Source organism: Meleagris gallopavo, chromosome 1 (genome assembly GCF_905368555.1).
Source record: "Meleagris gallopavo chromosome 1, MGAL_WU_HG_1.1, whole genome shotgun sequence".
NCBI lineage: Eukaryota > Metazoa > Chordata > Aves > Galliformes > Phasianidae > Meleagris > Meleagris gallopavo.
In genome coordinates, this window is record NC_139404.1 from 188,047,787 (window position 1) to 188,073,395 (window position 25,609).

The following is a 25,609-nucleotide window of genomic DNA, read 5'->3' on the forward strand; positions in this document are numbered from 1 at the left end:
TCAACATGAGAAGTTTGCCCTCTTGTGGCTTACTTAGCTTCAAAGGATAGATTCAGTGCATTTCACCAAGACCAGAAACACTGCAGCCAATCTGCAAGAGAAACCTCTGAGCGTGCATATACATATTTTACAGAACCACAGAATGGCCAGAGTTGGAGCGGACCTCAAGGATCATGAAGCTCCAACCCCCCTGCCACATGCAGGGTCACCAACCTCCACATTTCATACTAGACCAAGCTGCCCATCCAATCTGGCCTTGAACACCTCCAGGGACGGGGCATCCACAACCTCTCTGGCAGCTGTTCCAGCACCTCACCACTCCTCTGTAAAGGATTTCCCCCTGACATCCAACTAGATCTTCCCTTCTTCAACTTAAAAACATTTCCCCTTGTTCTGCTGTTATCTACCCTTTCAAAGAGTTGATTCCCCTCCTGTTTGTAGGCTCCCTTTAGGTACTGAAAGGCTGCAGTAAGGTCACCCTGCAGCCTTCTTTTCTCCAGGCTGAACAAGCCCAGCTCCCTCAGCCTGTCTTCATAGGGGAGGTGCTCCAGTCCCCTGATCATCTTTGTGGCTCTCCTCTGGACCCTCTCTAAAAGCTGTCTTTCTTGTACTGGAGGCTCCAGACCTGGACACAGTACTCCAGATGGGGCCTCAAGAGCAGAGTACAATATTATTTTGTCTTCACTACAAAGTAGTGCTTGTAAATTCTTAAAGCAACCCCTTAACTCCCAAGTTCATATACACTACACTATACTGACTGTTTGCAATACCAACCAATGCTTACAATGGTTCTATTAAAGCCTGATAAATAATTTTTTTGAGATGTGGGAAATCCAAGCAGCTGCTGTGCTCGGCATTTTAAGAAGTAAGGCCCCACAAGAACTCAAACTGTGAAGCAAAACAAGCTTATTGCTTTCTGTTTGAATTGGTGTTTTACTCATTTAATTGTGCTACAGTATGCAATATTACTGGTCTATCCACACTCAAAGCCACAGGCACGCATTCTCCCTTTGCTGCAGAAGGCGAGTGGCGATGGTCACAATCAGTTACCTTGAATTTTCAGTAATTAAAATAACACTGCCAAGGAAAAAGTACCTCCAGCAGTCAACATACAGTTTTGATTCAAGCATTACAAACTTTGAAATAGAAAAACTAAGTAGATAAATGTAATATTCTGCCCAAGTTCACGCAATTTTTGGCAAAAATAATCATAGAATCATAAGGTTGGAAAGGACCTACAAGATCATCTAGTCCAACCATCCTCCCATTATCACTGCTACCACAAGCTACTAAACCATATCTTATAACTCCTCATAATAAATAAATAATTAGTGAAAGGATTTAGCTGACATTTATAGAAACAAAGTGCTTTAACCATTCTCAGACAAAATATTTTCCTGCATTACCTCATTTCCATACACCATTAGATGATGGGTTGTGATGAGAGATTTGAAGACCACCACCCAGCTACTGTTGGTAGTTCTTTCAAACAAACTGTCTGCCAGCTGTGGGATGTTCACATTCATCTCATTTGTGCACTGGATTAAATCTGCAATGCAATAATAAAAATTCTGTAAGTTCTAAGAAAGAAAAAGCAGTGAAATACAAAAAACACCGTGTTAACTTTATAAAGTAGTATTTTCTATGAAAACTGAATGTCTTTCCAAGAAAAAAAAATATCTGAAAAGCAGTCAACTAGAACCTCATTAACACAAATATGACTCTTCCTGCTGCCAAGATCCCAGGTCCTTAATTGTTTCTGCAGTTGCCTTACAAGGTCCTGGAAGAGAAGCATCAGAATAATTTATGCTACCTCTGACTAATAACTCCCAGCTTCAAGTTATCTAACACTTTAAAGAGCAATAGAGCTCTTACTTGTTACTATTTAATGAAGTCTTGCTGGAAGACTGGAATTAATTGTAACACATGAAACCTCCCATTTCCGGCTTTTCAATGGACCAATGAACCCCTCTAGCCGTTGGTTCAATGTGACTAATAAATTGAAAGATTACTCAGTCTTGATACAATGCAATTAACACCTCCAAAAGAGCAGCAGAGGAAACGTGAAGTTTAAGAATGAGCCTCTAGCTACAGTGCAGAGGCTGACAGATTCATTTACCTAAAACTAAGTTGGCTGCAACTAGAAACATGGTTAGGAGCAAAGCAAAACAACCAAGGCTGAGTAGCTGAAACAGAGCTATCCAGTTGTCGTTCTGTATGAATTTCTGTTAAACAAGATCTAGTGAATCCTGATATAGTTGTTCAAATAAGTAATCCTTCTCATCTCTTAGATCTGTTAGTGTCAAAAATGTGTCACCAGGCAGAGCCAGCTTATAATGTAGCCAGTAATACTAAGGAATAATCCATTAACTTGGTTTCAAATGCTGATGAATGAAGACTTCAGATCACAATGCTACAGAAACAAAAGCAGAAACAACTATTTACATTCAACTCTGATACAACACAGATTGGTAGCACTAAGTTTTTACTTCCTTCAACAGAAGCACTGATGACATTTCACTGTTATTACCACCCCACATATAAAGCAGTTATTTTCGCTCAGACTCAAAGCCTTCCCAATGGCCATACTTCAATATGGATCAAGACTGAAGTCCTATCTGTGATTTACTAAGATTTTAAGCAGATCCTGATGATTACAGTTAATTCCGAACGCAAACAATCTTTGAAGATGGAAGTTTTCTATTCTGCTATAAATAAACTCTTATCATGAGTGACTGAAGTCAGGCAGGACTTTCTTCAGACACAAGAAGCAGGTAACACACACCTACTGTAAACTCTGAACTAGTAGAGTCAGAACTGAAAAAGCTGGTATTTACAAGTTTAATAATTAAAAGGAAGCAAGCAGGAAATGATTTCCACATTCAAAATGTGAGATGGAGAGATTAGCCATTCCTTGATCTACAAGTAAAACAGATGACTACAGGCATTCATGACCTCACTTTTAAGGCATGGTTATCTATTATTGGATGATGACTTTAGGTGTTAAGACAAGGTGAGGATATTGCTCAGCAATAGTTATGTTCTGAGCTGGCCATTAAAACCAAGCCCTGAAGCTTCTTGATTTTTGCCACCTAAGGAATAAAGTAAGAAGTTTTGTGCAAGGCTATCTGACAGAAATACACATTAAATATAAAGGTATGCATCACAGTACATCAAGACACACACTGCTGCCTAAGAGTACAATGCAAGTTAGAAAGTGAGGACTTTATTCCTAAACACAACATTTGCCATATAGTCAGTCATAAAGAGGTATCACTTAAATCCACTACCTTGGACTGCTAAACAATTACATCCGTTCTAGAGGATATTTTACACTGGTACAAGTGTTTTTAAAGAAAACAGCTTTCAAATCATGTCTTGATATCTGTCGCTGCATGTAAAAGAAAACAGCCTTTGTGACAGCAGCAGAAAAGCATCCCTCACAGCATTGATGAATGCTTGTGTGAAAAGCATGTGAATGAACTTGGTGAGTGGGGGAAGAGGGGAAGGCACATTAGGAAGAAGAAATATCAGCCAACTGGGAGAAAATGGCCAAGAACAGAAGTAAATAGGCAAGTCTAGCCTTGAATGGAAGGAAATAAATTTGCAAATGCAAACAAGGGGAAGAATTGATACAAAACGCATATTACTACAAAATTAGTCCAGCAAAATGAAAAGTTTCTTTCTGTACAAAAGGCAGGTTGAACAGATGCATGGAAGTTTTATGTGGAAGATGCTTTTCATCAGCACATATGCTTAGCAGTCTGGTACATCCTGATACCCTCAAGTGCCTTTATCATTGATGTAACTCTTCTGAAACAAGCCTAAAAGCTTCTTTGAAAGTATTTGCATGAATAATGCTGATTTGGTACAGAAATACTTGTACAGTTAGGCCTCAATGAGATCAGGCATTTTTATGCTAACCATGGCATAAGAAGCACAGTACAGATATAGCAGAAGGGAATACAGCAGCCTGCAATCCACACTGCTGGGCTGGCTTTTCAGGAACAGCCTCACGGTGTGGTGTTGTTCTTCACCCTATCCCATCAATAATGGAGAGGCACAAACAATGATTTTCAACACTGTACACTTGATACAACCTGATTTCACACCCTACCCATCACACTACTAGCTCATGGCTGCTAGTTACTGGGTGTGTTATGAGCAGTACTATACAATAAAACCAGTACTACCTGGGGATAAGGCACTTCCAAAGTTTCAAAGAAAGCAGCAGGAAGCAACAGGAACTTTACCTTAAGCTTGCTGCTGGGTGGGACACTTGCATGGGGGGAAAGCTTTAAACAGCAATTAATGTACAGCCATATCAATGGGTGGAGGTGGAGACAGCCCAAAGTTCAGCAGGACAGCCAGAGTTGAAGGATGTGGGCTTATTCCATCAGCAGAAGACAGAGGGAGGTGGGAGGAAGTATAAACATTACTTTCAGTTGGACATTTTTGTGTGGTTAACAGAAGCATGATAAGCAGCTGACATTGCAGCGAGGGAAATTCTCATAGGAAAAAGGATCTTAAATGAAAGTGGTCAGGCACTGGAATCCATAAGAAAGTAGATCTTTTCCTGGGTACCCTGGTCAAGAAGGGTCAGTAGACTCTGAGGTCCCTCACTACCTAAACCAATTAATGACTTAATGCCCTGTGTATGGAAACAGAATGAGAAAATGGACACACAGAAGTAACTTACAAAACTATAGTCCAGCATGAATGAAAATTTCTAAAAAGTTTCAAGGCCTTAGATCTGTGAGGTGATACAGTTTGAAGAATTCTATTTCACCTATCTATATTAATTCAAGTGCCAAGTTTCAGCAAAGGTTTTGAAATTACACAACTTTCCTGTAAAACAGTTGTAGTCTTTTTTAAATATAAGATATTCAATTTTTTTTGTTACATTAACTAAAATCTTCACTGCTAGATTACTTACGCTAATTCAGTTTTTAGATTTTATGCCTTTCCCCTCTAAAAAAGGAAATCTTTGCAGGGAATCATGACAAGCGCCTGGTCTACAAACTTTCTAGAAGCACCAAAAGATGTGCCATTACACCTGCACCTAAGCAATTCTATTACTTAAACCCACTGAAGTTGCCTAGCACAAAGCATGCAGGTATGACCTATCATACCATAGGTCATTCCAGGTGAAAGAAAGAAGTTATTTGCTCTCTGAAGCAAGATATCTACAACCTTTACAACTGTTCAGGCTTCATTACAGGACAGTACCAAGTGATTCACTGTTTGTTTTTTTTCCCCTAAAATATTATAGAATTGATAGGCGTCAGGTCAGAGAAGCATAAAGATGAAAAGTACAAGAAGGCTGAAGATTCACATGCAAGAAACAAGAAGCTACCTGTACACACAACAGCTCCTATGAAGTTGATTTCATACAGCACTTTCACCAGGTGTGTAGATGTGGATTAGCAAAACCCTATATGCAATCACAGGGTTCCCAACCAACAGCAAAGCCAAGGCAGTCAAGCTTGGCAATACAGCAGCAGAGGCATCAGCTACTCGTTATCCCAGAGAAGAGGTGTGATTACAGCATGTGCTTGTGACCTGACCTGATGCAGAACCCCATCCTACCCTGAGCATCCCCCAAGACAGAATTATAACTAACTCATTTGTTTTCTCACACAGTTAACCCGTTTGTATGAATTTATTTGGGGAATCTTACCTTCATTAATTTATCAATTAATTAAAATTTGCCTTGAAAACAGACTTTGCTAACTCAGACCATCATCTGCAGAAACCTGTCAAGTAAACTGAATGTAAGTCAAAATTACAAACTCAACCACTGTGTGTACACAAAGATGTACCTCTCATTTTTAACGTTTCTACTCTAAAATACCAACCTGGAAATATTTCGAAGAATTGGATCTTCTAGGTCAGAAACTGAGCCCTTCAAAGTAGGTCAAGCAACTGTGACAAATTCCTATTTTTGTAACCACTGCTTTTTCATCTATTATTACACCAAAGATGCTATGTGGAGTAAGCACACAGCCAGTTATATTCTCCAACGTGCTTCGCTTTGTTTTTCTTGCATCTTACCATACCCATCCCATATGCTGCTAATTGAAATACTGATCGATCAACATTAGTATGCACACAGTGCCAAGAGTTAAACACACTGCATTCTTCAGTTAAGAAAAGACGCTAAGTGGGAGAAGAAGGTAAATTAAAATCCTATGAAAGAAGACAGAATCTACACTTAGATATCCTCAGACACATAAAATTCATTCAGTCCCTAAAATAATAAGCTTTGGTTAAACACTAAACACAAAAAAGCTTGAAAATGCCCTATTTGATCAACAGTTACTTGCTGACTTGCATCTATGGTTCATTGAATATGAATTCATGTTTGCTAAGACAACTGAAAAACCAAAGTCTACTCTGGTCCAAACTCAGCAACAAACTCACCCAGACCAAACTGCTCCAAAGCAACATTTTTAACACTTTATGGGGAAGTCACTTTGTAAGCAACATCAGAATGAGCAACGACGTTTCCAGATTGCAATGAAGGAGCTCATTATTCCACTGTTAATGAAAGGGAAAATACAGCAATATTTGTCCAGATTGCCTAAATTTCATCTGAAGTAGGATCAAAATATTTCAGAGTGAGAGCATTTTGATCTTGATGTGTAATGTAGATAGTGCAGTTTTATGAAGACGACTGGAAAACATGTAGGAAACAGGTACTGCAGTCCTGGAGAGCAGCTCATGTTCAGACCACAATTAGGAAAAAATACAGGTAACAGGTCCTGCTAGATATTCAAGTGGTTTGCATTGGAGGAATGAGCCCAACACATTTATTTTTTAAAAGCCTGCTATAAAATACAGCTCTGAAAGAGTTCCACAAAACAAGCAGTTCAGCTGACCACTGCTCCCATTCAAAGGATCTAATTTTCCCACAGAATCCATTCAGTATGTAAAAGCAGCAATGCTTAGCAGTTGCATTTTCTTTTCTCCCCATTACAGGTATCACTGCTGTGAGATTTCAGTGTTCCTCAATACAGTTCACTGTAGTCCAGGCTGCGTTTGTCAGCCACTCATCACAGAAACCAGAGTCACAAACACAGCATCACAATTACAAGATCAAGTATGGCAATGGGCATCTTAATGATAAAAAATGCCTTTCTGTATCTTTTAACTACTATCCACAAGGAGTACAAAGCATGATTCAAGACAGGCAAGGATACCTACATCACATTAAACACCTAATTCCTCTCCAGCTACCAAAAAAGCAACACAGGAAAGACATAGGTGCTAATGGGGTATACTTGTTAATGGGGTCTACATCATCACCTGTGCTTATATATTCATATATGCACCTACTTTCTTCAGGCCCAACAGAAGTCTCTCATTTTTTCTCATCTATTTTGTGATCTTCCATAAACACACACACAGCTAAGTTCTGTTTTCTGATTTATTAATAGTTTAAGTACCACCCTGCTAATCAAATATCTCATTTCTTTGAGTCATCACCTCCGAGCAGACATACACACTACATACTACATCCTACAATGAGGTATTGTCAAAGTTTAAAGGTCATTCTGAACAGACTATATACTTTCCAGACTTCACATGCTTCTTTATTGCAGAAAAACTCAGTGATCAAACAAGGGAAACACTACAATGAAAAAGCATGCTATCACACATTAAAATTTGCACTAAGAATTCTTAATTCCCTACACTTCAGAGTTAAAATATTCTAAAATGGAAACTAGCAGAAGTTTTAGTACATCAGGAAAAAGTGGCATTATCCAGAAAACTATGAAAGTGTCAGAGTTTTTTCCATTGGCCTCAACACTTCAACTTGTCCTACGAGTAGGAAAGGCAATTAGAATTTGAATACATATTGAGAGATCCAAAGAACAAGCCAGCTATGCTTCAGTTCAAGTTTACCTAATTCATAAATTCATACCCGAAGCCAAAACAATAGTGAAGCCATAAATACCATATATTTTTTTTTTCCCCATCAATAAATCCCCACCATGCCCACTAACCACATCCTTCAGTGCCATACCTCCATGCTCCTTCAGCACCTCTAAGACAGTGAGTCCAGCATCTTCCTGGGCAGCCTGTGCCAATACTTTCCCATTCTTTCTGAGAATTTTTCCTAATAGCCAACCTGAACCTCCCCTGGCATGACTTAAAGTCATTACCTCTCATCCTGAACATTCATTCAGGACAAAACATTCAAAGCTAAAACACTTCCACTGTATTACAGCTGTGAATGTGATATGCAGAAGGGAAAAAATCTGGCATCTTTACTAAGCTCAACAGTTGAAACAGCAGAGTACAAACCAATGCTCATAGGACATGCGTTCAATTGCTTTCACTAGCAGTCTTGATCTTTGTTCTTTTAACTCCCAAGCTATAATCCTTGCCCCTGTGTTAAAGTCTCATCTTCTTACAGTAATACTCCTCACTCTACTCAAATATTTCATCTCAGAAACAGAGATTTGAAGAGTTCTATCATTTGGTCAGCAATGTTCAATATAAACATCTATTAAATGGTTTCAGAGCTAGTGAGTTACCAAGGGCTGAATGAGAATTTCAGCAGATGCAATTCCTTCCCTTAAGACATCACACAACACTGCAGAAGCTAATTGTGCCAACTTTCTAAGAATTTTGCAAAAGAAATCAAAACATCAGAAGTCAGCAAATCTACCTCTAAGTGGTCTTTAATCTGAAATGATTGGATTTACAGTGCTAGGAAGTTTGTCACTGGACAAAATAAGTATTTCCTTTGATTGTATTAAGAATACAGCTGAAGTGCTAATGTGTTCTAAAATTCAATTTACTTTCACTAATCTAAACTAATTTTCTGTGCTTAGGATTAACACTCCAAAGGTCACCTCTGAGCAGCCAACACGATCTCTATACCAATGTCAATTTTAAACACCGCTCTCACATCCTCCTCCTAGCAGAGTAAAAATGAACCAAACACTCCAGTTATAACAACGTAGCATTTGGCAGCAGATCTGGAATGAAACAGAAAATGAATTTAGTCACAGACTGCAGCAGCAGCAAGGTTTTCCATAGATCAGTTGTTGTCATTTCCTGATCTGAAAGATACCTTTTAACCTGAATACTTTGTGTGAAGGGTAACATAAAAGTTCAGAACTACGTCATCCAGCACCTGCTGATGACAACCTCTATTCTAGATTATGAACACCATCCCCACCCTTCTAAAATACTCACAGATTTCTTAATATTAATTCTCAGTTTATGCAGTTGCAAGAAAGTATTTTCCAAAAATTAAGACACAAAATGAATAAAGAACTCAAAAAGGCTCCACTAATAAATGCATAGCAGTGCCAGCAGGAAAACTCACACATAACACCTAGAAAACATTTTAACAGCATTTAACACATACTACTCTTCAGCACTTGAGCATCAGAGGATTTAATTGTGCCATGAAGGGATTTTGGACATTACACAGAGGAAATCCCAAACCAAGACCAAAATACAGAAGTTAGCTGATCATTAATATCTACTCTGCCATATTCAAACCCGATTCTATGCATTCCAATTCATGTCTTTAACTTTATGTGTACATACAATAAATTTCTAATTAATTTCCCAACTCTTTATAGATGTTATTACAGAAAATATTATTAGAGTTCCTGGATATAAGTAATTTTCACTGGAAATCCAATTTGTCTAAAAACAATCAAAAATAAGGTTGAGTGGGAATTAATTCAAGCATGCACTACTGACAATTTCTTGATTTCTTCCTCAAAAAGAAACATTTGGTAACTGTAGATGAAGCCTTCATAAAAACAAAAAGCCCAAATGACATACTTAAGTCATCACAATAGAAAGATGTTGGGTTTTAGCCTGAGCCAGTGAGATTTTTATCTGCCAGAAGGATAATATGTAACTTGCATACATCCAAGAGCTGAAAGAATATTCTGTTATCTTCACCATTACCAGAAAATATCTGCTTTTGCATTTAAAACAAAATATGCCTCAAACAGTATTTTATATAAGCTTAAGGTTAACTTAGAATAGGAAGAAACCTACGTGTACCCAACTGCTTTACTAGATGAAGTCTTCTACAGTGCATTTCCCAGAGGCTTCATCCAACTCCCCTCAACTGGGAGATAAGGAAATTACACTACATGTTTCTCATAGCAATAAGAACTGCAGCTGGCAATTCTTCCTCTGCATATAATGCTTTTTCTAGGCATAAGAGACACCAATTCAGGAAACTATTGGTGGAAGAATTACAGACATCTGAGAAGAACGACTTTGTTCAGGGCTCTCCACATTTCACAAGGAATGAGATTAATCTCATTTATAATAGATAGGCAGAATAAAAGAAGCTGAAGGCAGGTTTAACATAATGTAGACTAACTTGTTTTACAGCCAACAATTTATCATTTCATTTCATCAAGCTTTTTATTGCTTTCAGTTCAAATATGATTGAAGTATTCTCTCCCATAGCTAGAACAGTGATTTCTAACTACAGTTCTTGGAAACTTTTTCTGAGTCCCTGTCAGTAATCCCATGAACTCAGCATTACTGCTGCAGGATGTTTCACTGTCTAGATTTACTCCTATGGCAACTTCTTGACAAAGCCTCACTTCTCAAATTTGAGCACTGTAAAAACTGATCAAGATACTTTGTGTGAAAATAGAGTAGCTCAAATGGGTTCAGCTGGATAACTACTTCAACAGGGACTTCTCTGAGCAGGATGAGGAGTTTAAACCAGAAAACAAAGCTTCCATAAGTGAAATTATGGGGGGGAAAAAAGCTAAAATGAAGGAAACAGCTCATGAAACAATTGGAAAAACAGGGAACAGGTTTTCAATTTGCTGTTGTGTTGTGTTTTTATTCGTTGTCTTAATTCTCATGTACAAGGAGGTACCAAATACTCATTTTGATCCAACATTTCTAATGGTTAATATTCAAAGTTCCCCACAGTTACAAACATTGCAGAAAATCACAGATCTAAGTTATGTTTGCAGACAATTTCAGAAGACGTAACAGATCACTGCACCCCTTATCAGTACCTACCCTCAAATTCTGAATACCTTCATCAGACTAAGGTTAACACTGAATGTTTTCTAAATTCCAACTCAACAAGTTTTGATCAGTTTTATGAATTCACTTTTTTTTTTTTTTTTACAAAAGGAAAAGGCTATGAAGCTCACAGTTGAACAGACTACAAGGGAACAGATTTGAACTAGATAGCTACTGCTACGAGCTAACTCCTTCCTCCATTCTCACAATATTTTTACTCTGCAAGTTGAATACAAACCACAGTTTAACTTACTTACATCTTGATTCTTGATTTACACTTCAGGTAAGCGAAGGGTCTTTTTTAAAGTGGTGGTGAGCACAACACAACTTGGGAAGAACAGGTTAGGAAAAGCAATGAAGAAAGAGTGAGCCTTAAATAACACTATAACTCCCTTCCTGTAATATTTCACACACTCACTTTTTTTTTTTTAATTATAAAAACTCACCCATAACCTGGGCTCAACCTATTCCACGTGAACCCTCATCAAACCAAAGAGTAAGGTTTGGAAAGAGCCTCACTTAACATGCAATCCCCCTGCTTCACCTCAGAAACAGGATCACAGAATCACCAAGATTAGAAGAGACCTCTAAGATCACCCAGACCAAACTACCACCAATATTTCCCCAAGCCAAGTCCCTTAGTATACAACATCTAAATGTTTTGGGAACAACACCAGGAATGGTGACTCCACCACCTCCCTTGGCTGCAACACTTTGAGAGGAAATTTTCTTAATATCCAACCTGAATCTCCCCCCATGCAACTTGATGGATACTTATTTGTAGGATATGTATTCGTGAGGCAGCTCACTGACATGAGACAAGGTGAGCTCATCCCTGTTCTTGCCAACAGCCACACGCTTCTATCACTTGCCACAGAATCATTTGAGTTGGAAGGAACCCTTAAAGATCAACCACTCCAAGTCCCTGCAACGAACAGGGACACCTACAGCTTGATCAAGTTGCTCAGAGCCCCACCTACACTGACTTTGAATGTCTCCAGGGATAGGACATCCACTAGCTCTTCAAGCAACTGTTCCACTGCTTCAATACCTTTACTGTAAAAAAAACTTCTTTTCTATGGCAGCACTGACATACTTCTCTTTGAATGATATTAATTTCTCCAAAAACAGAAAAAACAAACCCAAGTGGGGAAAAAACACCACCCCACATGGTTTTCCCCACTCTCCCAGAAGAGTAGCTGCATACAGAAGATGAAAATCAGCACGAGTGTCTACAGAAGAAAAGACAACTGCATGCAAAAGGGAGAAGAATAAGAGGAAAAAGGGAAGGGGACCAGTCCTTCCACCAACACTATTTTCTGTCACCCTTTTTATTAATAAACATTTTTCTTTCAGTGCTCCCTAAACTCTTCCAGTCATCTTTCCAGCCGATCTCCTCTGGATTCCCTCAGTTTCACTTTCCCCCCACAAATACAGCACACCAACAAAGACTCCCAGCGCCAAGGAGAAAGGAAGATGCTGTTCCATGCTATATTCATTCCTCAATATCAATACAGAAGGATACCCCATATTTACTGCAGCCTAACACCAGTGTTTTACACTGAAAATAAAATAAGCCAAAAATTCTTGTAGTGCTCCTGCACTGCCAGATATTCCTTATTTCATACTCAGCTTTAGCATCTTCTTTACCCATTTAGAATAGGAATGCTTGCTTACTTTCCATGCTATGTTCCAACATAGCAGTTATTAACAAAAATTATCAGTAAAAACCCAGTAAGGACATATTCTCCATTCTAGCTATCTTCCAATTTGATGACAAACCCTGTATTTCAAAGCAGTTCTCTGACTATTTTGTTTCTGAGACAATCATGCAGAAGAAATGCCAAGAAATTCTTTTAACCTGCCCCCATCAAGATCAATTTTTGTCATGAGAGAGAACCAGCAATCTAAGTGAAAGTCAATATAAAAGTATCTACGAGATAGTCAGCTTTCTGACGATTAATTTTCCAGGTCCTTTCCTCTCCTTACAATTCATTTTTGTCTGCTGTCCTTAAGTATTCACATTGTCACAGGGAGAGCTGCCAAAGATTTAAGAGATTACTTGAGCCAGAATCAAAAATTTAATTTCAGAAGATGTTTACCAGCTCCTGCCAATCTGATTTCAACTAGCATACTGAAGTATCCCCCAACACAGTTTTGGATATTGATCTCTGGAGTGAATGCAGCATATTAGCAAAGGTTTCCTTAGATGAAAAACCATTTGCATTCCACACTTTTCTGAAGACAAAAAAAAAAAAAAAACTGGTTTGACAGAGTAAGCTACATTTCCACTAGGGGGTTTTTGCTTTTTTTTTTTTTTTTTTTTTTTTCAATTGGAGATTTCTTAGTGTATCATTTTAGTGTGTGAATTATGAAGTTCATAAGAAATAAATGAACGTCTAAGATTTGCTTCTTAGGTAAGGTTCCTCCCTTCGCCCCTTCCCCCCAAATAACACTTCAGTACCAGTATCTCTGATAACCAAGTTTTTTTTTCCTGTTGCAGCGTTCATTACCACTGCAGACACTGAAAGTCCCACCAGTACTGCATTACTCTCTATAAGGATAAAGCCTCAAGTTCTTGCTTTAAAAAATACAGCTCAACTACTTCCTGAGAACCCACGGGCAGAGAAATATCCAAGACCTGCTAAAACACTTCTGCTCCACATTAATCTTGTACTTTTAAAAAAGTATGTTATCCCCAAATTAGTCCAAAACAACTGTTTGTTTCCCATACCAAACACTGGTATATTATCCCTATTGGAAGCATCTCCAAACGCAGAGCCTTGATCTTATCTTTAGAAAAATGCTAATAATGAGCCTACAGAACATTCTCTAAAGGTGATTCTTGATTACAAGATGAAAACTGCCTGCATTTGCCAACTCACATGACAACGGCTGCATAAGCAGAACATCTGCACTGAGCATTTAACCCAATGGTATTTTTAAAAGCAAGGAAGAAGAAAATACTCCTTTTTCACTGAACATGTGATCATTTCAATGAATCAAAATCACAAACAGTTATTTGTTCAACATTAAGTATTTCCAGAGCACAGAGCTTTGAACACTTGAGGACGCATCCACTTCTTCAGGTACAGAGTCAGTGCTCTGCCTGAGCAGTGCTGGCTGAGAATACATTAGGCCTGCTGTCTGAAGAGATCTTTGGGATGGGCAAGCTTTGATTGTGATCTACAGCCATCATATTTGATATTGAAGTAAGTATTTAAGCATACAGTATATCATGAATAGCATGGATGGTTACACATAGTGGTTGGATGCAAACAAGATTAGTTGCACAAGGTGGAGTGCTGCTATTTTCTTCCCAATTACTCTGAAAACTGTACAGCTTCAAGACTAACCTCCCACTGAAAGCAGGAAGCTAACCCAAGCAAATGGTGTACACATGCAAGTGCATCTTACAAGTCTTCCTGAACAAGTTTTTAAGCCACAAAATTCTCCCAAATCATTGTTTAAGCAGGAATTACACATCGATCACTTTTTTCTTTTTTGTAAAGAGGACTTGCATCTTTTAGTTACTTTAATAGACAAAATCCAAGATGAGAAATAAAGCCATCCAACCTGAGGCTTTTGCAAAGCTGCATAAGATACGTCTGTCTCCTCCCGTTTTTAAAGACAGACTTTGGAAGTGGGATTTCCTTCTCTGCAGGACTTAATTCTGAACAAGAATACACTTCACCTAAATGCCTTTGAGAGCCGTAAGGAAACACACACTTGAGTGAAAGGAGGCCTACCCTGAATTTGCTTACCTCCATGGGTGCTGAAGCTGCAGATAAAGATGCATACATATATCCACCCCCACAGAGCAAAGCATTTTGGTCAGACTATGACCTTCTCGAATTTCAAAGACCTTCTCCAGCTTTCCCTGTTTCTCAAAAGCACTCATGCCAGAACACATCCTCCAGTATGCAACCTCCCCGGCTGTGTATCGCCTGCAGAACACAAAGCAGGAGTACACTGATGTCCTCAGCAAACCAGTAATTACAGAGCAAAATAAAAGCAATGTAATTAAAGCCGTACATTGTAATTGTAAAAATATTTAAATGCACGGTAGGATGTCTGTCTTGGCAGTTGCCACCCTCCACAGCTTCTCCTACAATAAACGGTTGCCCAGTTAATTACTAAGAGAAAAAAAAATCCTTCAGACATGGCTTTGTGGAAACATCTGCATTTGTCAAGAGTTCATATCAGTTTGTTGCACCAAATAAGATGCATCATCAAGAGATTCAAACGCTGCCAACACCATATTACAGGTCCTTTAGTCCCTGCAGAATATCAATCATGCTTTTAACCCATATTACTGAAAACAAAAGCCAAATGAATTTACCCTGCAGATACTGAGGTGTTCTGTGCACACTACAAAAAAAAAAAATCAAGCTTGAGTGCTTCAAAAGCAGTTGTTTGTATCTTCAAGGAGCTTTATGTGATCATAGGCTTATGAAGATCTACTCAGAAGTCACTGCAGAAATACTGACATTTAGCTGTTAAGAAGAAAACAGCAACATACTATATGTGAAAAATACTGCTGTGTTCCATACCTGTTCATGGCTCTATGACCAGCGTGATGACTTCTCACATACCTACAGAGTGGTTAAGCAGATGGCTGCTGGCTGCTTTAGCTGACTAAACAGAGCTTAAGGGCTCTTCATGGCAACTGTAGTTCTGAGTTAAGCACTTGTAAGAAATCATATAAAAAGCAGTCTAATGTAAGTGTAAAGAGGGGAAAAAGTGGAGAAAAGAGAAAGTCAAGACAATCAAATCGCTAATAAAGAATAACACAGCAAAGCATGTATTTCATAAGGGAGTTCTCTCAAGGAATCCATATTTTTTCCTGAAATTTCCGTAAAAGAAGCTTATCAACTTCAAGCTAGTAACCCTCAGTATTTTACCATAAGACTTCTCCCTCACTGACAAGAAACACTTGCTCTAAGCTTGCTGCAGAGTTTTTAATTACCAAATCTCAGTTAATGGCTGAGAAGGAAAGACTAAGGAGGAAAGCAATTTTGATTATTTGCTGATCATTGCATATTAGTCTTTTTCTTAAAGGCAAACAAGGATTCCTGAAAAATGATTTTATTTCAACAAGGACAACTGCTAATAATCAAATATCTGTTATCACTGAAAATTACACACCAAGCTCCACAAGCACCAAGCTAGAATTTGCTGACAACACAACTGGTGGGAGTGGTTGGCCCAACAGAGGGCCACAATAGACAACGGACTTGGACACAATGGAGAGGTGGGATGGCAAAAATCTCATGAAGCTCATTAAGAAGCATAGAGTTCCCTACCTGGGTAGGAACAGCCTCAGGCACCAGCACATGCTAAGAGAACCCAGCTGGAAAGCCAGCCTGCAAGAAAAACCTTTGATTCCTGGTAGACACCAAGCTGAACATGAGCCAACGGAGCTGTGTGGCCACGCTGTGAAGGCAGCTAATGGTATTCTTGGCTGCATTAAGCAAAGTATCTCCAGCAGGGTCAGAAGAGGTGATGGTTCTGCTTTACTCAGCAATCATGAGGCTGCACCTGGAGTTCTGGGCTCCCCACCACATGCATACTGGACAGAGTTTAATGGAGGGCCCCCAAGATCACCAAGGACCTGGAGAACCACTCCAATGAAGACAGACTGGGAGTGCCCAACCTGGAGAAAAGAAAGCTCAGGGAGGTCTTACAGTGTCCATGAATACCTGAAGGATGCAAAGAGGAAGGATCCAAGCTGGTAAACAAGAGGTTCCATCTGAATATCTACTCCTAAAGGAACTAATCTTCAACAGGAATAGGACAAAGACACCAAAACAATCTGCTCCTATTTGGTGACTTGTGCTAAATTCTAATAAGAACTAAAATTCAAGATACTTCAAACTGGAATATTTTTTGCTGCCACTTTAACACAAGCTCCACCCACTCCACAGTATTTCTTTTATGTTTTGCATATCAAGATGAACTCATTAAATGAGATTTCTCATTGACAGGTCCATTCATGCTTTCATTTCTGGACAATATAGATTGCCTTCTGATATGAACTGTTGATAGATCAGATAAATGGAGTACAGGAGCTCAACAGGAAAATTTTAAAAATTATATCTTCCCCCAGTCAAAAAACACATTCATAAAACTGTTTCAGCTGAAACTTGTGTACTCAGCTCGTGTAAGAAGAGAGGCAGTCAAGTAAAGCAACAGCCAAAATCTTCCATACTTCTCATAGAAGTGTTGGAAATGTCTGCGTGATTTAGCTTTAACTTCCTTCTTCAATTTAGAATAATATTTCCCACGAGGTATTTGGAGCTCCCTGAGCGAACAAAACTCATCTTGGCTCATCCTAGTGCAGCTTCAATGCATGTTTAAATAGCACCCTTCTACAAGGATACAACTGCTAACACATCAGAATTATTCTTTACAGTCCATGCCAAAGCTATTCAGAATAAAAATCACAAAATATAATGTGAGACAGGTCAAGGTGGAACAGAAATAGACTTCACTGAGCATGGAGTGTGGAAGTGGTGTTTTTCTAGTGCTGCAAATTAAGCTCTACTGATTGTCAACAGCTAAAGCCATGGACTTTACAAATGGGTACCCACTCTGTAACAGTAATGTTGTGTTTGGGCTTCATAAATCCAAAGTAGCTCTTCTGCTGACCCCCAGATTTAGAGACCTTTCTGATGAGCACTTCATTAGCAGTGATGCAGTTATCAAGTTTCACAAAGTTTTAGAGCACACATGGAGCTTGAAATCCTTTGTTTGAAACTAGACCAGTGGTAGAAGTTGTAAGATGTAAGAACTCTCCCATATCCCACTGCTTCCAGATGGAAATTTCTGTATTTACCACGCACAAAGACATGTCCTTGCCATGAACAGCCTCTAAAATAAACCAGAGCCAAAGTAAAAGCAGTCATCAGTAAAAGGAAAGATTGCTCCAGCCTGATTCTATCTTTAAAACAAATTGTTTTCTAAAGAAAAGCTCTAACTGCAAGATCTAGCTAGTTATTCCAATGCTTCAAAGTCAAGTCATTCACTGGCTGGAACCTCAGAGAGCTAAAAAGAACATGCAGCTACAGTACAACTAGGTGTTAGTATGTCTTGTGTCCACCCTGCTACATACCAAGAGGATGAACACATTCCTATCCACAAAGGCTCCTCATTAACATTTTTTTTTTTATGGACAAAAGCATCTTCACAAAAGTATTCTGTTTTTCTCACAAAGAATTAAATCTGAATAAAGTCTCCGTGTAAAATAACTCCGTGTAGGCAAAAAGTTTTTAAAAACAATGCTTCAAACTCATAACAATGCAATTCCCAACATCACACATTCAATTAACCGTGCAGTCCCCTGGCATCTGAGAACTAACACAAAAGCTTCCCTGGATTTCCATCTGCTTACATGCCAAATTAAGCACGGAAATAAACTTCACATATTCCGTATTTTTAATGCAAAAGAATCTGCTAGGAAACAGCATTAGCTTTGATTACATTTGATAGGTTTAACGATGCTACTGTCTGTGGCAAAGCATTCCAGCTCAACAGATCCAAAATGAAGTTTCAATCTCATTCCCCATTAACTACGAAGGATTTAAAAAAGAAGTCTGCCCTCAGAGCATCATTTTTTCCCCAAAGCATAGCACAGTGTCAGTCCCTGCGTTTCAAACAGTTTACAGCTGGCACTTGTGTATCTTGAGCTTTTCCATCAGACAGCTATTCAAAAGGCAGCAGCTCGCTACGCACTTCATCACCTTGTTAGAAATAACTACAGCCCAGTCATGCAAAAGTGTTCATATTTGGCATCCACTGATTTCTCGCTCATCCCTATGATTAAAGTCCACCTCCTAAACTTTTATGCCTTAGATTTCATTCTACAGTGTTGTTTCAATATGACTGAAACGCACTCAGAGGAGAATAACTCCAACTGAGTTTAACACAGACTGGTGGCAGTCAATTGTACTGAAAGACAACAAATACAGGTACTGAAATTTGATTAAAACCTGATAATCAGAACTTATCTGTATCAATGAGAGCAAAGCAAAACGGACCATCACCCTCACAACTGATTCCAAGTTACACTGGAATCCTCAGGTATCCTTTTATTTCTGAACAGTAAAACTTGCTGAGAGAAAAAGAGCACAAAAGGATATTTAGAAAGGCCAGATCAAACAAGAATTGCTTTATGCAAAGCTACACTTGAAAACAACAGCTGTATATAGTTGCTGTGTACCATAAGCATATATTCCTAATTTATCATTTTTAAAGACAAGATTTTAAGCTTATCATAACACTGTCTGCTAAATTATTAATACCAATGGCTTCTTGGTAAAAATGCACAATCAATCAACGGACACCACTTTCACAGTGTTTAAGCCACCATACTGAGAATAGCTGAAGCAAGTTTTACCATTTTACATCAAAAATGAGGTCAGGTCAGGAATACACAGACGTGGATCAGAAAAATTCAAAGTTTGAAATAGGCTGCAGTGATGGCTGCAATTATCACAGCAATGCAGGCTAGGGAGGAGGGGAAGGGGACAGAATCAAATTCAAACTCATGTGTGACCCAATTTCCAATTAAACATCGACCTATTTATCAGCCAAATAAACCAAGCACAACTGGAAACAAATTTAAGTGAAATGCTGAAGGGATTTCTGAACCTAAGTATAAAGAGGGAGGAGAAGCACTCTATATAACAAAAGTAAACCCAACACAGAAAGCACACACCTGAAAAGCATGAGACAGGTACAGAAACTGTCATATCACATTACAGTTCCTCATTATCCATCCCAGAAGAATTCAAACATTGCCAAGAGCTAAGCAAGTCACAGGCAGCCCTTAATGTCAGAGAACACAAAGACAGCTATTTCTCCTGTTTGATAGCTACTTAATCTTCTGATTTGGCAGAAACTACTAGAATAATCAAGTCACAGACACCCAAAAATTCCGTGCTAATGAAATATGTATCATTCTTCAAACTGGATTAAACAGTTTTAAAAGCCACTAATTTGAAAAAATATATAAAAACATTTGGCAAGGAAACAATCATTAACAACTGAACAAATATTAACTATTTGAAGAACAAATCCTTAAGTATTAAGAGTGACATAGGTTACCAACTGTAGAGATGCTTTGTTGATGTCACAGTATACAGTTGGGAACTGCAGTGGCCAACCTACATGCTACTGCAAGTACCATATTTAGAGTAAATATGTGAAATAGCAGAGCAGAGTTGGAACCAACACAAATGTATCACTTCCTACATAAGCAGAAGAACTGCAGCTTCCAGAATGGCACTGCTACCCAGCACACAGAGAGTAACTGAAGGACTGCTTGCTTCAGAGGTAATACACGAAGATTTCAAAAGTGCCTTATCAAGAGAATGAGCGGAAGGAGAAAAAAGGGCTTGATGTGGAGAGCTTCTCCTAGGAAATTGACAGATCTCAAAGAAATTACATTACAGAGCTCAGAATGAGCCTAAGAGCCATATTTGTCTATTATTTTATATGTACATCAATACATGCCCAGACATTACATGTACGTCATCAATGAATTAAAATAAAACCACAAGACCTTTGTACCACTTCTCTGCAGTACATTTACATGCGACTCATGCTAAGAACTGATATTCCACATCAACTTCTGGAGTAGATCTTGTCATTTTACTACATCCGTTCCAAAGAAAAACAGAAAAAAAAACAACAACCTAATTTGCTCATTTTTAATATTCAAATGATCCAGATAAGTATTACTTTAATAAAGCTCCTTTAGAAAAATAGCATAGGGATGTTTAGTCACAATCTGAAAATCCGGCCCATTTGTTAAGTCATTATGAAACGCTTAACTTAATGAAGTTATTTTCACAGACAGTTAAATACAGCTTAGTTCCTTGATTTCTCAAATCTCAATACCCGATTTGTCACAAAATACTCAGAACTTGGATTTGCTACTAACAGCCTTGAGAATACCCAAAGTTCACAGTGAATATACAGACATTCTTTGGTGGTTTACAAACTGCCATCTAACTGATAAAGCTGTAATGTGAAGCTAAGGGTGATTGCTGAGATACAACACACGCTATTTCTACCTCCTTTGAGCTAAGAAGGGTACAACAGTTAAGAAAAGCCCATACCCTGCTTGATCAGAATCACATTTCACAATAGATATTTCACATAGCAAGAAAAATAACAGAACAACTTGATATCAACATCAGTTTCTTCCATTTCCATTTAGCAGTGGCTTTTTGGTTGGTCAGTTCTTGTTTAACTTCTAATCCAGTGCAGACAATCAGCAACAAAATCTCTCCTACCGGAACCTTTGCAAGATAATGTTCAGCTCCACATTACAGCTACTTTTAAGGTTAGTACTTCAACCTGCAGGAAAGTTAAACTCCCATACTGATGGACATAAACAGGTTTCTTGACAAGATGAGGTTCTGTCAAAGAACTTGTGAAAAGTTCTCACTACTGAAGCAAGAGTTTGCTGACACAGAAGAAAGAACATGCACTTGAGACTATTGCTTTATACATGAATTACGAACTGTTAGTGAATGCTTAACGATTGTCTTACAACAGGACTTCAAGACTACAACCACACCATTCACAACACTCACCTGATTTCTTCTACAGTGATTTAGGATCAACAAATTTACAAAAGTAAGAGTGCACACATCTTATCTGCAGCAACTGGGCTATTTTTGGAAAAGTAACTGATGTTTCCAAATTAAAGAATGAAAATACCTTAAAGATATTGAGAAACTTCAGGAGGCTGTTAAAAAATAATGAGCTTTCCCATGCAAAACATGTCTCTGTTTTGGAAAAGGTGTGGTATTTTTCAGGGAGAGCAAGATCTCTAACATCTCATAAGTTAACTTTCACAGCATTTACTTACTAGTTCAGTGATCATATGCTTTATATAATGCAACGTACAGAAAAAAAAAAAAGGAAACCAACAAAAAGGAAGCTTGTATTCCATTTTTTTTTTTAACTCATCCTTTTCATATCACTATGCAAAGTAATGTTACTTTGTGAATTTCTTGCCACTAAGAACAGCTTAAAACTTCCACATGTAGGGACTGAAAACTGATCTTAAGAATACAAACAAGACTGAAATAGATCATTAGGTCACAGTCTGAAATGAAGAAGACTGTCTTTTTTGAGTATCTCATTTGGAAGATGTGAGAGATGTCTGCACCATTAAAAATTATAGTTAGAGCAACAGCCCAAAGTTACGTGACACCCAAGTAACCTCAGCCAATGCAAAACAATGGCAGGAGGAAGATTCACAGTAAGCTGATTGCAGGTGTTCTCCAGCCTCTCCTCCACAGCTCCTGCCTCTTACTTCATCTGAAGTAGAATACTGCTTCAGGCTAAGTAAAATAAAACAACAGCTGCAGAACTAAATGGCTATTCTTTCTGCAAATGAGCAGCTGTGGTAGAAAAATCAGCCCTCTGGCACTCCAGAGGAGTGTGATAGTTCTTGTGCTCTACTAAAAGGCATAAACACATAGTGTAAAGGAATTCTAGTAAGAAGTTAGGGAAAGCTCACTAAGGAACAAATCCTGAAGGAGTCATGGAAGGACTCAGAGAGAAAGAAATACTTCAAAAGAAAGCTGTAATGATGTAATTATCTGCATTTGGAGTAATTATGGTTACACATAACAGTTCCAAGCAAGAATAGCCATGGACCGCCTCCAGAAATTTCAGTCAGATATAAAGAGAAGCAAAGCCATGAAAAACATCAGGAAGTCCTAACAAAAAAAAAAAAAAGAAAAGAAAGTAGTTCTGGTAAAGTTTTAAAGTGCCGTAAAAAGAATATGGATAATCTATACCTACTGCAGAACATAACAGTGTTTTAAGAATCCAGGAGTTAACACATTGCACCACTGAAACAATCCAGTTGGTTCAGTATTCAAAGGCAGGTGATCACTCAAAGCACTGATTTTCCCAGCTTTACTACAGATTTCCAGCGAGATACAGAGAAAAGCAGTGATCCTTTTTCTTCAGTGCCACAAGATCCCCTCTGCTGACTGTCAGCTGAGAGCAGAAGCATAAAGCAAGACTTTAGCTGGACTTTGTTGCTGTTCTAGCAGCAGTCTGCAAGCAAAGCCAAAACAGCTGAGTGAGGGACTTGGGAAATAAGTTCCCAACAAGTTGAATTCAACCTACTTTCACTTACGTAGTGTCTCAGTAACATCTACATAACAGAGAGCAGTGTCAGTTTACTGTCTTCCTCAAAAATACTGATTTTCTTCACAATAAGAAGTAAAGGAAGTTACACTCTGGCATAACTATTGAGAGATTTCCTGTTAAGAAAGGATAATTACAGTATCACAACTTCCTTCCAAGCCATCCATCCACATTCTCCTTTAAAGAGTGCTATTATCTACAAGCAGACAAGGCTACTACACCACACACACTCAAAAACCCGCCCTAGCCATATTTCACATCAAAGCTGTTTCATTTTATTTTGTTTTTTAATACACTCACAAACTTGCACAGGTACACAAACATTTCTTTATGCCACTGAGACTAGCTGAAAGCACCTAGTTGCTATTAAATGCATTATCTTGTGGCTTTCACAGAACAACAAAGGTTGGAAAAGACCTACAAGATCACCCAGTCCAACCATCCACCCATCACCAATAGTTCTCACTAAACCACATCCCTCAGCACATTCAAATGTCTCTTGAACACCTCCAGGCTCAGTGAACCCACCACCTCCTTGGGCAGCCCATTCCAGTGCCTTTCTTGAAACTAACTGCCCACCACAAATATATACACATACAGCTCCCCCTACTCCAACCTTAGATCCACAAAAATTAAAGCAAAATTCGGCAACAGGGTTTCCAGCACCATTTACACTCAATTTTGTTCTTATCTCTGTACAGCACTGAATACAGCAGACAATAACTAGCCATGAAAGGAAGGGCTGTATGAAATCTGGCATACAAATGAAACAAACTAGTTGTGAGATATCACAGTGATGTGAAAACTAGGACAAAGTCCTAGTTAAACTAGGCTTTCCATAAAATAAAGTTAATGAACTATACTTTGGGAGGTTTCAAGACTACTGAATCTGATTACTATGGAACAAGTAATCCGTGGCTACAAATGCAGCACCTAGATGACAAAACAGAATTCTTATCCCAGTTATAAGATAGGACCTCCAAAACAGCAGCATATCCAGAGTGCGAGCATTGGATCACAAGATGATTGATGTTACTTATCATAGGCCAAGTCCACTTGTCAATTCAAAATCTCTTTCTCCCTCTAACCAAAAAAAAAAAAAGCAACTACTGTTACTGGAAACGATCAATACAGTCCAGGAATGACTTTTTACACTCCAGCTATTAAGACAGCAGTCACTAAGGGAACATAGAAATACAGTAAGGGAAGCTCTTCAGTTCTGGAACTCCATAGGCAATCAAGAACAAGATAAATTAGATTTGGAATGACGTACAGGCATTTATTTTACATTTTCCCCAGTTATACGGGTTGGTGCAAGGCTGGGCTGCTTAAATGTGCTCACGACAGCTCAAGCTTAAACAAGAAAGTTTCAGAAATAGGACAATCACAGAATTAGAAGTCTGCATAAGTAACACATATACCACATCAAGAAGAATATGCAACAACCACAGAAAACACTACAAAAGTAAGGCTTAACTCCAAGAGAGTCTTAGAAAACGTAACTCATTAACTTGTGTAAAGTCTGGAGACGGGCTTTAGCAAATCAAGCTTTAAAAATGTAAAATATTTTTAAATATTCAAGAGGGATGCTGCCCATGGGAGACTGGGATACTGTTGTTCACAGTGAGAAGTCAGCATTTTGGATTTATTTAGCAGTTAAAAAGAATTAAGCTATTAAAAAAAAAAGTATGTGCAAATAACACAGAGGTGGGGCTTGAATAACAGCATCTGCAAAAAAAAAAAAAAAAGCATTTATTTTTAAACATGCAACCATAAACAGTATGAACAAAGAAGACTTCCAAAATATGGAACTGTGTCATTTCCTGATGGCAGGACCAGAGATTCCCAAGAAACTTATTAGAGGCAGCATACAAAACTTGATCTTCTCAGGATCTATTTTTACTGTTTGGAAAAGTAGTGATAGTAGTAAAGCTAACGGAAAATAAGTTCACATCGCTCTGAAAAAAAGAACCATCCAAGAAAGAGGCAGGAACTGGGACTTTCTCAATCCAGAGCAGACAGGAAATAAGGAAGCAGTCCTCTCATCCAGCAACCACCAGACAGCTTTCTGATGCGTTCTAAAGTATAACAAGCACCCTTCCAGAACAGTATTCTACAGGTCTTGATTAGGACATCCCCCTGCAAACATTCTCAGAACACAACCTTTGAATAAACACACACAACTCTGAAGAGCAGCAGTTGATGGGTCAGTTGGATGGTCTTAGAACTATGTTTTTTCTACTACTCCAAGCTAAACTTAAAGGTTTTACCATAAAGCCTCCCCTTCTGTTGTGAGAAGTCCAGTACCATCGTGGCTTCATACGTCAGCCATACGACAAGGTGCTTTCACTACCTGAGACTGGAGTTAACTATAGCCCACAGATCTGCCCAG

The 25,609-nt window shown here is 38.5% G+C and overlaps 1 protein-coding gene across 3 annotated transcripts in view; it reads right to left on the reverse strand.

The window, feature by feature from the left end:
* The window catches only part of PICALM (phosphatidylinositol binding clathrin assembly protein), a 63,511-nt gene that overhangs the window by 36,326 nt on the left and 1,576 nt on the right, over nucleotides 1-25,609 (reverse strand). For all 3 annotated transcript variants that reach the window (XM_010706175.4, XM_010706176.4, XM_010706174.4), the window contains exon 2: nucleotides 1,407-1,549. In XM_010706175.4, coding sequence (XP_010704477.2) covers nucleotides 1,407-1,549 — 143 coding nt within the window. The remainder of the gene's footprint in view (nucleotides 1-1,406; nucleotides 1,550-25,609) is intronic.